Source organism: Pinus tabuliformis, chromosome X, assembly GCF_031772625.1.
Source record: "Pinus tabuliformis cultivar Carrire ecotype Pingquan chromosome X, CPIR1, whole genome shotgun sequence".
Classification (NCBI taxonomy): Eukaryota; Viridiplantae; Streptophyta; class Pinopsida; order Pinales; family Pinaceae; genus Pinus; species Pinus tabuliformis.
The window spans coordinates 437,261,551-437,276,191 of record NC_142308.1 but is presented as its reverse complement, the minus strand read 5'-3'; the positions used below and the strand labels follow the sequence as shown (position 1 = coordinate 437,276,191).

General features: G+C 37.5%; 1 protein-coding gene across 3 annotated transcripts; it reads left to right on the top strand.

Annotated features, from left to right (window-relative positions):
- The first annotated feature begins 7,332 nt into the window (after window positions 1–7,332).
- On the top strand, window positions 7,333–8,996 carry LOC149140444 (uncharacterized). 3 transcript variants are annotated; one of them, XM_089447394.1, is made up of 3 exons: window positions 7,333–7,639; window positions 8,074–8,144; window positions 8,855–8,996. In XM_089447394.1, exons 1-3 carry the CDS (start codon window positions 7,340–7,342, stop codon window positions 8,937–8,939), a joined length of 456 nt encoding a protein of 151 aa, XP_089303520.1. In that variant the 5' UTR covers window positions 7,333–7,339; the 3' UTR covers window positions 8,940–8,996. The 3 variants fall into 3 exon arrangements, 1 of the variants encoding a protein (XP_089303520.1); XR_016264199.1 differs by having other exon boundaries at window positions 7,503–7,939; XR_016264198.1 differs by having other exon boundaries at window positions 7,503–7,954.
- The last annotated feature ends 5,645 nt before the right edge of the window (window positions 8,997–14,641 follow it).

The following is a 14,641-nucleotide window of genomic DNA, read 5'->3' as shown; positions in this document are numbered from 1 at the left end:
AGGCAAGTGAACATTGTTTGTTATTCAAGATATTAATACATGTTTTCTTATTACTACCACTTCAATACTCTCGTTTTGTTTTGTTTTTTTTTTTTTTTTTGTAGATTTTCTACTTTAGATATGAAGGTACACCACAAGTGGTATCAAAATACTTTATTTTGCATCACACACCTAATTTTTAGAGAAATTATTTTTATGCTAGAGACATGTTCAAGCATCATTAAACACAACAATTTATTGTTTAGTAATTAAAACTATAGTTTGGAAGAAAACATGTTGTGAATACAAGTGAAGTCCCTGTGGTGGGCACTCATGTTGTTGGGACTTGGTCATTGTGATTGCATGAGATAGATTCTATATATGTTTTTAATGTTTCATGTTTCCATAAGTGTATCAAAAGCTCCCTTGGCACATCCAAAGTCATCTTTACATCCAATTTTCAATTGTCTTGTTGCTACAATGTGTCAAGCAAAACACTCAAGTGAATCACTTTTGCATAGTACTAGGGAATCATGTAGTATGCCTAAAGGTGTAATTTATTCTCCTTAGTTAGAATTGTCAAATATTGGCCAAATACCATTATTGGAAACCCTCAAATATTTCAAAGAGCTACAACACTTGACACTCATTTTCTCTTGACACCCTACAAAACCATATTCTCTATGTCATAGCAATGAATTCCTACATAACTTCAAAAATAAAAATAAAAATAAAAATAAATGAGAATTTTGTCAATACAATATAATACTTCGGTAGCAATAAATGATATGTGCTCAACTAGACCTTACCATTATGAAAGACCTATCTCAAAATAATCCTCTTATGACAATTATCATGTTGATAGAATTCTTTGGTAACCTTTGGGTGGGCCTAGAATTGACCTCACCCTTGTCAATGATCTATGTTAGCATCATCTTCTCATAACATTAATTGCATTGATCCACTTACTTAACAACCCTTCAAGTGGTCCCCATGGTCCCATACTCCACTTAAAACATGTTAGACATGAACAACATAATGAATGGCATAATGCTAGTAATGAATTGCCTCACACAAGCAGGTAATGCAACTAAGGGATAACGTAAAAGCCACCCATATTATTCCATTGTCAAACTTGGTCAACATGTTCATCCATGGTTAACCATATACAATCATAGTCAAACATGCTCCCACAATCACCCATAGTTAACCATAGTCAACCTTTCTCTAACAAGTTCAACCATAGTCAAGCAAGCTCAATCTTGGTCAAACATGGTCACTAAGTTCTACTTTAGTCGACCACGTTCAAGCATGGTCAAACTAGCTAAACAATGATCAACCATGATGGGCATGCTCATCCATAGTGAATCATGGAAAATGTGTTCCAACCATACCCATCGATGGCCAACCATGGTCAACACAGTCGTCCATGGTCATGTTTACTCCACCAAAATATATCCTCCTCATCCTTAGTCAATCATGGTAATCAAGGTCAACCATGGTTTACAATGGCTAGCTAAGGTCAACCATAATTAATCATAATCAACTAGGGTCAATTATAATATTTCCTCTTTATCCTTAGTCAACCATGGTAATCATAACCAACCATAATTAAGCAAGGTCAATCTCAATCAACCATCGACTACCTTGATCAACACTGGTCAATCCTCTTCACTCATCATCAATCTTGTCAACCCTCTTCAACCATTTTTGTAACAGTAACATTAATGTAACTTTAAACCATGGTTAGCCATGGTTGATAAGGGCTAAACATGGTCAACATTATTGTAATAATGTTACAATTGTCAGATTAATGTATAATGTAAATACCTTGTTATATTTTATGGTTGACCATTATCCAACTCAATTAGCCATGTTCATCCACAATCAACACTCTTCAACCTTAGCCAACAATATCAACCATGGTCAATTATGGTAAACCAAGTTAAACCATAATCTTTCCTCTTAATCCTTAGTCAACCATGGTAATTATTGTTAATCATGGTCAACCATGGTAATTGTTAATCATGTTCAATTGATGTCAACCATGGTCTACCTTGACCAACAATGGCCGACCCTCTTGAACCATGGTCAACCTCATCAACCCACTTCAATCACCATAGTAACCATTTTGGTAACATGAAGATTAACATTAATGTAGCATCAACCATAGTCAACATTAATGTAACAAAGTAATAACAGTCAATCATGCTAGACCAAGGTCAACCATAATATTTCCTCTTAATCCCTAGTCAACCATAGTAATCATTGTCAATCATGGTCAACTAAGCTCAATCACAATCTGCCTTGACCAAAAATGGGCAACCCCATCAACCAACTTCAGCCATTAATGTAACCATTTTTGTAACATTAATGTATAATTAACATTAACGTTAATGTAACATCAACCATGGTCAACATTATTCTAACAATGTAACATTGTTAGATTCATGTAACATTAGTACATCGTCACATTAATATTTGACCATGACGAACCTCGATCAACCCTCTTCAAAATTGGTCAAACTTGTCAACCATGATAACTTATCAACCCTCTTCAACCATGGTTAATGAATTCACCCCACACATATTGGTTGTCAACTGACATAACAACATTAGTAAATGTGGTTGACATGTGACATTTTTCACCTTGTATACGTCAATTGACTTATAAATATGATACCAATAGGCATATATCAACCACATTTACTAGTGTGGTTGTGCTAGTAAACTAATTTATAATAAATAAAGCATACAAACATCCAATTGATGTACATCCAAATGGAATGCAATATCACTTGTATCATCTTGTACAGTTATTACAAACAAATGCTCTACGTAGAAGCACATGTCCCAATAATATTATTACCGAAGTTGCATAGGTTTTAGCAAGGACTGCAACAACATGAGATCATAAACACAAATCAACCATGTTTTCTAATTATTTTGTGTTTTTGGGTTTTTATGTTAGAATCTCGGTGATACACTTATATGTGAGATTATAATTTTTGGTTGTTTAAAATAAGCTTTTTTACTGTATAAATGTATCAAGCACCCTAAAAACCACTAGAATACCTAAATTGTATAAATTACACAACTCAAACTTGTAATTTCAAATTTAATCAAAACAAATATAAAATGTTAAAGAATCAAAATATGGCCAAACCAGTGATACAATTATATTTATAACAATCACCTATTTCAATACAATGTGTATGATTTATATGGCAACATTATGCCCTTCCTCTGGCATTTGTGATTGCCACTTCATATTTACTCACTTATAAGAAACAAACTATTGTCTTCATCCACCATCACCATTTGAACCCAATCTTGATGAATTCCTTACCATCAACATGGGAGACTAAATATTTAGTGCAACAATGAAGAGAACAATAGAGTTATGGGAATGAGAATATCAATTAACAAGGGCCAATTTAATAGCTAGTTATAGCCAAATCAGGTCGACATACAGTTTTAGGTTTTTCAATTGTTTAAAAATAAATCAAAATCTATATAGATATAAATATTGAAGTGAAAACAAAAATAAAAACACTTACACTATTAACCGAAACTTATCACTTTAATATTTGAAATGGGATTTCTCAAAAATGTGCGGACTACTTAAATTTAAAGTCGAAGTTTGGGACTTTCCTGGTCCTTACGAGCCGCGGCATCTTGGGGCCGCAGTATTCGGGACTTTCCTGGTCCTTACGATTTGGAGTACTGCGTACGATTTGCCCCAGCATCTTGGGGCCGCAATGTTCGGAGTACTGCGTACTAGTTTATCAACATAGGATTAGTAAAAAAAAAGTACCTCTTAATTATCAGTTTTGGGTCGCAAAAATGGTTCGAGTTTGACATCGTGTTACAGTTTTAGGTCGCAAAAATGGTGAGTTTGACATCGTGTTACACAGGTTTATTTTGGAATAAAGTTTTCAGAAATTTAATTTGATTACGAATAGTTATTAGGTGCATGGTAGGGATTTAACCTCCACATAATATTCTAGAATATCCATAGTATAGACGCAAATGAAAGGTTGAGATTTATCTCCAAAGTAGTTATGCCATTTTCCTTTTTTAATTAAATTGATTAATTAAAAAAATGTGATATGCATAAATGTCATATGAAGTCAGTTATGGTTTCTTGTACATGTGGTATTGATAAACAATGATATTGGTCTATGATATTGTAACAAAGCCTATTTACAAATTAAAAATCTCTATGGAAAAGCGAGAAAAATTCTTCATGGTTAAAAATATTTTCCATTTTTTTCTAAATATGTTCACATTTTATATTAATTCTTTTTTATAATCAATAATAATAATATAATTTAGTTATTTTTATAACTTTTTAATTTCAAGAACATGACATGTATAATGAAATAAGTATTTTGATGCTTATTATAGATTAGTGTTTATCAATGTTTCCCGGTCATTTAATTTATATGACTTAACCCAAATGTCAAATAACGTTTATTGAACAGGTTACATATTCACCATATCAATTAATAATTTATTAAATCATAATATAAACAAAAAAATATCCGCAATTTGATTAACGTCCACTAAGACCATAATGTTCTATCTAACCTTAACAAAGTAAGAGGTTAATGGACATTCATGGTATCTAGATCACCGTAGTTTTGCCGACATAATAAGTTAAGAAGGTTGGTAGTGTGGGAAAGATTTAAAAAATTAGAATGGATGTGGGTAAGACTGGAAAATCTAAGAGAAAGTGCTTTTCATCTTTAACCCTCTTAGTATTGCAAAGGTGGCAAAGTCTTTCATCCCAAGGTGTCTTGGGAGTATACCAACGCTCGATCTCACTTTGAAACTCATGAGAATTAGTTCTAATATTGGCCATGTTCATTTTCTTCTAGGCATTGGTCAAGACAGAAAGATAATTTTGGTTTTGAGATTGGGATTGATCACCTCATTATAATATTCCAACTTCATTTTTCCTTCTAACTCTTTAGCCTCCCACAACTTATCCTTAAATTTGAAAATAATAATATTTTAGTAGTGTCCTTATTATTCAATATGATCTCCTCTTTTACCCCAAATGGTCTAGCCAAGACTGAACATCCTTATGCCAACCTCACTTTAATGAGAAGTGAAAAATACCTCCTGGCTTCTATGATGTACAACTTTTTCTTACATATATAATTACACAAATTTTATATTCATAAATATAAATACATCTAATTTTATTCCAACTCAAATTTATTTATTTATATTCATTAATGATTCGTTCAATAATGATTTAAACACAAATACACCCACAATTATATGCACATGGCAAATCACTTAAAAACAAGGGAAACTGCGAGGCAGCAAGTCCCTGCATTAAGTTTAGCCTGAGAATGCAATTTTAATTCTGTTGTAAAATTGTAGAAAAACAGTTTCTGGATAAGTTGTTGTTTCCTTCCGGCCGCTATTTATGTTGCTGTTTTTGTAGCTGTTGCAGTAGTTGTTAGAAAAAGAGAGGGATACTATGAACACTGCCAACCGTGATGTTTGGGCCCAACGTGATCTGCTTCAGAATGAAATATGGACTGTACCAACTAGGCATTGCCTGACCTTACCTTCCCGAACGACTTACTTTCGCCCCCATATGTCAGTAGTATTTCTGGATTGTGGGCCATTGCTAACGAGCGTGCTTTCGCTTCTCGACCTACGTCCTGGCAACCTGCTGGAACGGAGGACATTTGGCTTTCCCCCAACAAACGTACGTATGTATGCTTTGTCAATAGGTAGATATTCGGGGTGGGCTATGAAAGTATTACTTGGGGTTCGAACCAGCCATAGACTGGCAAACCACTTTGTCTCCTAAATCAATGGATCAATATACGACGTATGACCGAGATCCCTCTACGTATATGACCTTACTTACTTTGTGATGTGATTTCCCGATAATCGAGGAGGGAGCTATAAAAAGGTGTTTTTCCGTGCTCATCTGGGGTCCGCTTACATGTATGAGGAACATATTCTATACGTTCGTTTTTTAGGGGTTGGTTACGAAAATAGCTCCTATTCCGATAACCAATGCAAAGCGAACCATGTCCTCTCATCTATGGAATCAACAAATATGGCTGGCACTCCTGGCCATGATACAGTTAGGAAGAAAAGGTAGGGCTGGTTGGCAAAGAGTATGCAAAAATACATATATAAATATATGCTTACGGCTACCCAAGGCGCACGCTGGAAGGTCGGTCTTGCTCATTCAGGTAATGAAAAGTGATCTGTGAAGCTAGTAAATGGAGTGGCTAGCCGTTGCTTGTGAAGTATGGAAGGAGACCACAAAATAATATGGATAGAATTTGAAATGAAATAGAACCCTTTTCGCCTTTCGAAGCGTCCTTACCTCTATATGCTTTGATAATATTCCAGATGCAACATAAATAGAAGCGAGTTTAAACATGAAAATCTTGTAAGTTTAGAGTCAGATGTAAAACTTATTTATGTTTCTTGAATAGACCTTCGAATTCATTTATAAAGCCTTGAATATCTAATATCTTACAACAAACATTTAAATTTCCAGAATACGCTGCGAGAAAAAACCCAAGGCATTTAGTTGGTTATTAGCGGTGCTCATTCATTTCTTCTTCCACATCAAGCAAACATTTCTGTATACACTGCAGAATAAGAGGATGGGACATGTGTCATACATGCAGGTGGGTCACACAAATGGCACTATGCATGGTGATCAACAAGTGGAATGGTAAATTAATGATCATGGCGACAAGTAAGGTTTCACCAACACACTGCACTTCGCATATTCACCACCACAGGGAGTCGTTTCTATCCTGCAGCCATGGCAGATGACCAAATGAAAGTAAAGGTGTCCAGGGTTTCCACAGTTGCACCTGCCATCGCTGCTGCCAAGCATAGCATGTTCCTGTCCGCCCTCGATATCTTTTTAGAGCCGGGAGTTACCTACCAGTACTTTTTTCCATAAAACACTAGACGTTACAGCCGAGAAGGATTTTCCTGCAATCGTCGTTAGTTCTGGTGGATTTCTATCCATTTGCAGGTCGGTTGGATATGAAGGGTGGAGAACCGGAGAGAAATTTGTTAAGTAGGCAAGCCTTTACAATCTGTGACAAGTTGTGCAGCTCGGCTAAATTCAATTTCAGTGCCAGCCACTAAGATTTCGACGAAGAAGAGTTCAAGTAAACAACATAGAATTTTCGCTCAGCAATTGGATAGTCATTCGTTACAGCCTCAATCATGCCCTGGTGATTCATGTGCTTGTTTGGCCGCAACAATTACAGCTCCTGGTACGGTTTTCCCCAGACTGCGAATACTAATTAAACACACGATATTTCAACGGGCCGTCGCAATTTTCCAAAACCCGATGTGCCTGTCTCTCATGTCTCCACCTGATCCTCCCTGCGTTCCCGCCGTCCACCTGTTCGCAGCCACATCCGACGGTCCTCACGCCAGACAGACGCTTGACCTCAGCCTGCCCAGTGCCCCCCCCCCACTGCCTCTAGCCATTTGCAATGTTGCCCAGTGGGAGCAGACCAACCCCTCCTGCCGACGGTCGGGATTTTGGTCTAGCCAGACTAACCATCGATTTTTCCTGTACGCGGCCGACTCAAGGATTTTCCTTGTTAAAAGGCCTTCCGGCCACACCACCAAGGGTTTTTCGCAGGTAGGGTTTCTCTGATCCCGAAATTGCACTTCTTCCGCAGCGTCGCATTCCAAACCACAGCAAGCCAGGGTTTCCGCCCCAGCTCTTCCTCGGCGCTGTCACTGCACTAGCATGGGCAGCCGAGTTATGGTATCCCCATGTTAAAAGTCCTTGCGGCCACACCGCCGAGGGTTTCTCGCATGCACAGGTTGTCTGATCTCCACTCCACTTTCTCTCGCAGTCTTAATCTTTAAAGCATAGCAAGCGACAGTTTTCGGACCAGGTCTTTCCTAGTGCAGCACCTACACCAGCACGGCTCAGGTGGGTGCTAAACATGTATACCTTCAGGCCCAGCCTGACCGACATCTGGCTGTATACATATTTTTACCACGAACCTGTTTTCCCATACATTTTTTTCCTACTGCTAACGGAGTTTTTGCCTTTGTCTTCTGCAGAGGAGTTGTGACACGGCTGACACGAAGATGGATGGGTATCCACCGCAGGGCTCCTTGGCATCGATTTCCAGGTTTTCCTCCATTGCCAACAGCCACCAAGAAGAGCGTATTGTTTCTCGAAGTTTTGAAAAATTGCATATAAAAAAAATTCTATTAATTTTTTCCTTGCAATTTAGAGACTCTCGAAAAAAAAATTCAAAAAAAATTTGTCTGAAAATATTTTATTTTTCTATCTAATTCATTTCTACCACAACTATTTTCTGTTTGGCATGCATTTAAATTGTATTCATAGACAATTGCGGTGTCTCAGCCCCCAAATTTCTTTATTTCTAGAGAAAAAGGAAGATGCATTTAAATTGTTTTCATAAACATTTGCGATGCATTTAAATTGTTTTCATAAATTTGTTAAGTAGGCAAGCCTTTACAATCTGTGACAACCTGTGCGGCTCGGCTAAATTCAATTTCAGTGCCGGCCACTAAGATTTCGACGAAGAAGAGTTCAAGTAAACAACACAGAATTTTCGCTCAGCAATTGGATAGTCATTCTTTACATCCTCAATCACGCCCTAGTGATTCATGTGCTTGTTTGGCCACAACAATTACAGCTCCTGGTACGGTTTTCCCCAGACTGTGATTTTTCTCTTTTTGGCAATAAAAATTATCGGTTGCATGATGTTGCACATTAAAAACATTTTACAGTAGATATATTTAAGAGTGTTCTTCTGAGTGTGTGTTGTTTACCTGTTTAACTTTCGATATGCATTATGCTTTCATAATGCAGGTCAGTAGACGCGCTGGTGGCCTCAATTGCTCCAACAGCCCACAGGATTACAGCCAAACATTGGAGCGCTTCATCAGAGTATTAGCAAGGGACTGGACTCCATTATTATGCAGAAGACTCAGGGACTCCGAAGACTCAAGGACTTTGGCTTATGGAAAACTCTCTTATGCAATCTGGCGAAAGGGACAACTGTTCCAGTTTATGGAATGGCACCTAGATTGAAGCGGTGGTACGTGGCAGACATGCCAAGTCTCTGACTTTGCCGACCTTGCCGTGAAGCTTATGAGCTTTGAATTAATTCAATTCAGTTGCTATAGTAGACTTAATTTAATTCAGTATAACACTTAATGTTTGAAACTAATGCTACGCATTAGTTTACTCTGCTACTCAAAAATTCCAAATGCCAACGGAAAAAAGAACATAACCTATGTTTTAGCCCCTCCCGCCTCGGGAAGAGGCTAAATAAGACTATCAAATTAATTTTTCAATAAAAGTTTGGTTATTCATAATAGTCGCTTGTCATTTGTAATGGTAAGCAGGTGAAATTAATGTTAAATACCATCTTTTCGATTCCTATAGTCCCTGGCCATTACCAGATGGCAGGGACTAATAAAAACTATCATCGATCAAGGGAAAATTGACTGCTATACTCATGCTTTGGCAAGACTAATCACTGGAAGATCGATTATAATGCAAGTATGCCAGCATCCGCTTTTCTTACTGTTTGCCCATACACGTGGCAATTTATCAATCATTTTTTTTTGTATGAGCACTCTGTATAGTCATCTAAACCTTCACAGCCATTTTGAAGGTGTCCCCGGTAGAGACTTATTGCTAAGGCAACCGCGTGACCACAATCTTGTCCTCCAATCTCAGTGAACCTTTGACGACCTCGCATTGCTTTTCACTCTTTACAACTCCATAAATTGGTAGTCAGATTCCATTTCTTGACATAAATATTCCAGTGACGGATTCCCCTCCTTTATATAGAGATTAGAGAGTGCAGTAGTCAAACTCTCAATTGCACTAATCCCATTCATCATTAGCTTGTTCAATAGGCTTTGTCTTCTATTATTCATGGTTGGGACAGGGAGCCAACATCATCACCACTCCCTATTCTTCCAAATTATTGAAAATTTTTGCCTCCCTAATGGTGAGCCTGATTGTGTTGATGACCTTAGATGGCCTAGACGACTTTTGACTATGAGCAGAGTGAATTCACTAGCTATATTATTTGTACCATTTCCATGTGAATCTTTGATGCTAGGACAATAATGTGAAAGGATGATTGTCACATGTCATGACATCATCATACTATCCGTGAGAAACTCATTATCATTAAGTAACTTATCTTTCATTTCTTCCAAATAAAGTAAAACACTTAAATGTGAATTAACAATGGGGGAGAATAAAGTGTAAATCCCTAAGAGATGATCATTTAACATGATAACTTTCCAAGAAGTAGAATAGAGTGTAAATCCCTAAGAGATGATCATTTAACACGATAACATTCCAATAAGTGTGGGTGGGAAGGTATTGTTTTCATATGGTTTAAACCTAGGGCTTTCCCAGAAGAAGAATAAAGTGTAAATCCCTAAGAGATGATCGTTTAACACGATAAATTTCCAATAAGTAGATACCCCAGTTTCTTTGTCTCCATAGAAGTCTAAATCAGAGTATCCAATCAATCTGAAGTCGCCCACCTGTGTATATTTGATTCTAAAGTCTTGAGTTCCCTTCAAGTACCTTAGAACTCTTTTTACAGCAGATCAATGTCCCTTGCAAGGCTTTTGCATAAACCTGGAGAGGATTCCAACAACAAACGAAATGTCTGGTCTGGTAGTAGTTAGGTAGTTGAGACTTCCTACAAGTTGTCTATACTTTGTTGCATCCTCAAATTATTTTCCTTCAATGGATGTGAGCTTTAAGTTTTGTTCCATTGGAGTAGTCAGAGGATTGCATTCAGTCATGCCAAACCTGTTCAACAGATCTCCAATGTACTTCTTTTGAGAAAGGAATATGGACTTTGGATGTTGAGTTACTTCAATACCAAGATAGTAATGAACATAGCCCAAATCAGTCATTTCAAAACCTTTTCTCAATTCCTTCTTTATGGATGCAATGTAGCTTTCATTGTTCCCTGTCATCAAAAGATCATCTACATATACCACAAGATATACAACTGTTTTGCCAACCTTCTTGACAAACAAAGTTGCATCATCAAGATCATAATGTTTGAAATTGAGTTTCAGAAGATGCTCAGTTAGTTTTTCATACCAGGCTCGTGATGCTTGTTTGAGGCCATACAAGGATTTCACAAGTTTGCATACTTTATGTTCATGTCCTTTCACAGCAAATCCTTCACGCTGGGACATAAAAACATTCTCTTTTAGATCTCCATTTAAGAACACAGTTTTTACATCCATTTGATGGACTTTCCAACTGTTCTGAGCTGCTAGGGAAAAGAGTGTCTGGATGGTAGCCCATTTTTCTGTGGGGGCAAAAATCTCCTCCTAATCTACCCCTTCCTTCTGTGCAAAACCTTTTGCCACAAGCCTGGCTTTGTGCTTGTCAAGTGAGCCATCGGCTTTATACTTTTTCTTGTAGACCCACTTGCAGCCAATTGGTTTGGTTCTCAATGGAGGATCAACCAGATTCCAAGTGCAATTCTTTATCAGAGCATCATACTCCTTTTGCATCGCTTCATTCCATTCATCATGAGAAGCAACTTCTTTGAAGGAAGTTGGTTCAAAATCTGTAGACAAATTCAATTCACAACCATAAGAAACATCCATATCAACAGGTGAATCAGAGTCATCTACATCACCTCCATTTTTCCGGTTTGAATTTCTAGTTCCTATCTTTCCAACCTCATCAGGATGAACACTTGCAAGTGTCTTTGTCAGCCATTTTGGGGGACCTTTCTCAGATGGTCCAGGCTGCTCCATTGATTGAGTTGGGACTGAATCAAGATTGAGTCTCCCAATTCTGTCAATCACATCTCTCAAAGTATCATCTGTTGTTGGAGTTTCATGCAGGGGAGAGAGTGATTCAGAAGAAGATTCCACAGGTTGATCTAGTATAGGAACCCCCCTTCAAGATGTAGAATCTAATTATCAAATTCTTGAAATTATTTTGCATTTGCGAATCTATCCAAGCGATCAAGTTGCTGCTTAACAACATTGTCAATTTTTGATGAATCAAGAAAGATTACATCTCTAGATACAACAAACTTTTTATTGACTTCATCATAGAGATGGTATGCTTTGGAGGTGTTTGAATACCCTAGGAAGATACACTTACGACTTCTTGCACCAAGTTTGTTTCTATGTACCTTTGGTATCAAGGCATAACATGTGGAACCAAAGACCCTGAGATGCTTTACCGAAGGAATGTGCCCATACCACATTTCATAAGGAGTCTTGTTTCTAATAGCATTAGATGGACATCTATTCTTTACATATACAGCACATAGAACTGCATCAGCCCAAAACATCAATTTTACATTTTTGAAAAACATCATGGAGCGCACCATATTTAAGATTGTCATATTCATTCTTTCAGCTACTCCGTTCTGTTGGGGATTATAAGGCATAGTTGTTTGATGTTTGATCCCATGTTGGCGAAGATAGTTTTCAAATTCATTTGAAGTGTATTCTTTTCCATTATCAGTGCGAATAGAGCCAATATGAGATTGTGCATCATTTTCAATCCATGTACGAAAGTTCTTGAATGTTTGAAAAGCATCAGATTTGTTCTTCAATAAATAAACCCAACACATTCTGGTGTAGTCATCAATGGCATCATATATTTATTTCCATTTGCAGAAGGAACAGGCATTTGACCACATAAATCTAAATGAATGAGTTCAAGTTTTCTATGTGCTCTTGAATGTGAGTCATGAAAAGATTGTTTGCTATGCTTTCCTAGATTGCAAGCATCACATTGTTTAAGTTTCCTAGGAATTGTAGGCAAACCAATAACACCATTTTTGTTCAACAAGCGGAGGTTGTCATAGTTAAAGTGTCCAAATATAGCATCCCATAATAAACTTGATGGAAATGTACCTTCTTCATAATTAGAATTGTATGAGAAATTTTGTGCACGAGCAGAGGTACCCTGCAGCTGGAGAATCCTTTCTTCTTCTATCCCCGTCATGACAAGTGAGTGGTTTGAAGCTTTTCTCACCTCAAGCTTGCCATCAAACATATGAATGGAGTGTCCTTGCTGGCAGATGTGGACCAAGGACAACAAGTTTCTCCTCAGTTGTGGGAGATATAGAACATGATGCAGAATAAAGTCTAGAAGACCAGGCAATTTAAGCATGATTGTGCCAAGCCCTGATGGCTTGAGTTTCGATTTGTCTACAAAGTATACTGCTCCATCAACATTGTCTGTAAATTCTTCAAAAAAATCTCTTCTAAAAGTCATGTGGCAAGTTGCTCCTGAATCAAGCAACCAATCATTTTTCCACGAAGCATTAAATAAGTCTTCATTTACTCCAATATTACAGTGTGCCACAACATAGTGAGTGGATTCAAGTGCTTTACCTTTGTCTTTGTCATTAGTTTTACCTTTGGGTTGGTTTCTTTCCTACTGAATTCTGTCCCAAGGTAACTTGCATGTGGATGCATCATGTGATCCATCTCTTTTGCAACGTATGTAGTGCAAATCTGACTTTTCTCCTTGAGAGTGTATGCCCCCCTGCCTTTGAAATTTCTTCCTCTTCCTCTTCGACCACCTCTTCCTTTGGAAGAATCTTGAGCAAGATTCTTTTCTCTATGAGCAAGGCACACAGCCTCTTTAGAAGACTCAGAAGTTGTTCTTGCCAAAAGATTTCTCTCTTTCAGCAAATTTTTTCACAAGGGAGTCAAAAGTAATATCTTTGAGGTTTCCATTTGTTTGCAATGACTCAAGATAATTTGAGTAAGTGGGATAAAGTGCCTTGAGAAAAGCTATCAGAGGAATATCCAATTCAACATTAGTGACTTTGATATCATGCATTATAGATTTTACTTCTGATGCAAGAGCAAGAGGATCATTATTTTGTAATTCAAGGGTGAAGAGTTTAATCATGAGTTGAACAACTTCAAGTGTAGAGTGTGAGTCATAGAGTTCCTTCAGTTTTTGTAAGGCTTCGAAAGCATTTGAAAATGGCGAAATATGGCGACTCACCTCTTCATTTACTGATGTTGCAATCAATGCATAGGCCTTGCTATTCTTATTTTCCCAAATGGCGAACTCCTTGTCTGAGGTAGGTTGTTCTGGCTCTTTGTCTCCGTCTCCAACACACACTCCTTTCCACAACTCATTGAAAATGAGGGTGTGTTTTATCTTCTGGGACCACTTAGGATAGTTCTCCTTGCCAGTGAGAACTACTCCCACAATAGATATGATTGAATGCATTGTAAAATCTGTGTACTGTGGAAAAAAATACTTCTGCTGCAAAATTTTACTCCTAAAAAATAATAATCGGATTCTGATATATGAAGACAAAGGTATTATGGAAATGCAGTTGAAATAATACCAAAATAGGTAAAAAATCTGAAATCAAAGGCAAAAACCCTAAAACTCCAATCAGGCGGTCAGCATGACTACCCCACCTGCCTCCTTGATCTTCTTCTCAGCCAGCTTAGAAGTAAGCTTGGCCTTAAAAAAACAACAAACTGAGTGACATCTATTCAAGGAGCACTGTCGGGGGTGGCCTTGGCCTTGATGTCCTTAGGTACCAGAGACCACAGCTTGTCAATATTAACGATAGACAATGATAATGGTTCCTCAGCTTGT

What these genes read in the sequence shown, in the direction of transcription:
- LOC149140444 (XM_089447394.1), top strand. Translation starts at nt 7,340, where the DNA reads ATGTGCCTGTCTCTCATGTCTCCACCTGATCCTCCCTGCGTTCCCGCC. An exon ending in CCACCAAGGGTTTTTCGCAG is followed by an intron (nt 7,640 to 8,073) that starts GTAGGGTTTCTC and finishes TGTCTTCTGCAG; the next exon opens with AGGAGTTGTGACACGGCTGA. An exon ending in TCCTTGGCATCGATTTCCAG is followed by an intron (nt 8,145 to 8,854) that starts GTTTTCCTCCAT and finishes TTCATAATGCAG; the next exon opens with GTCAGTAGACGCGCTGGTGG.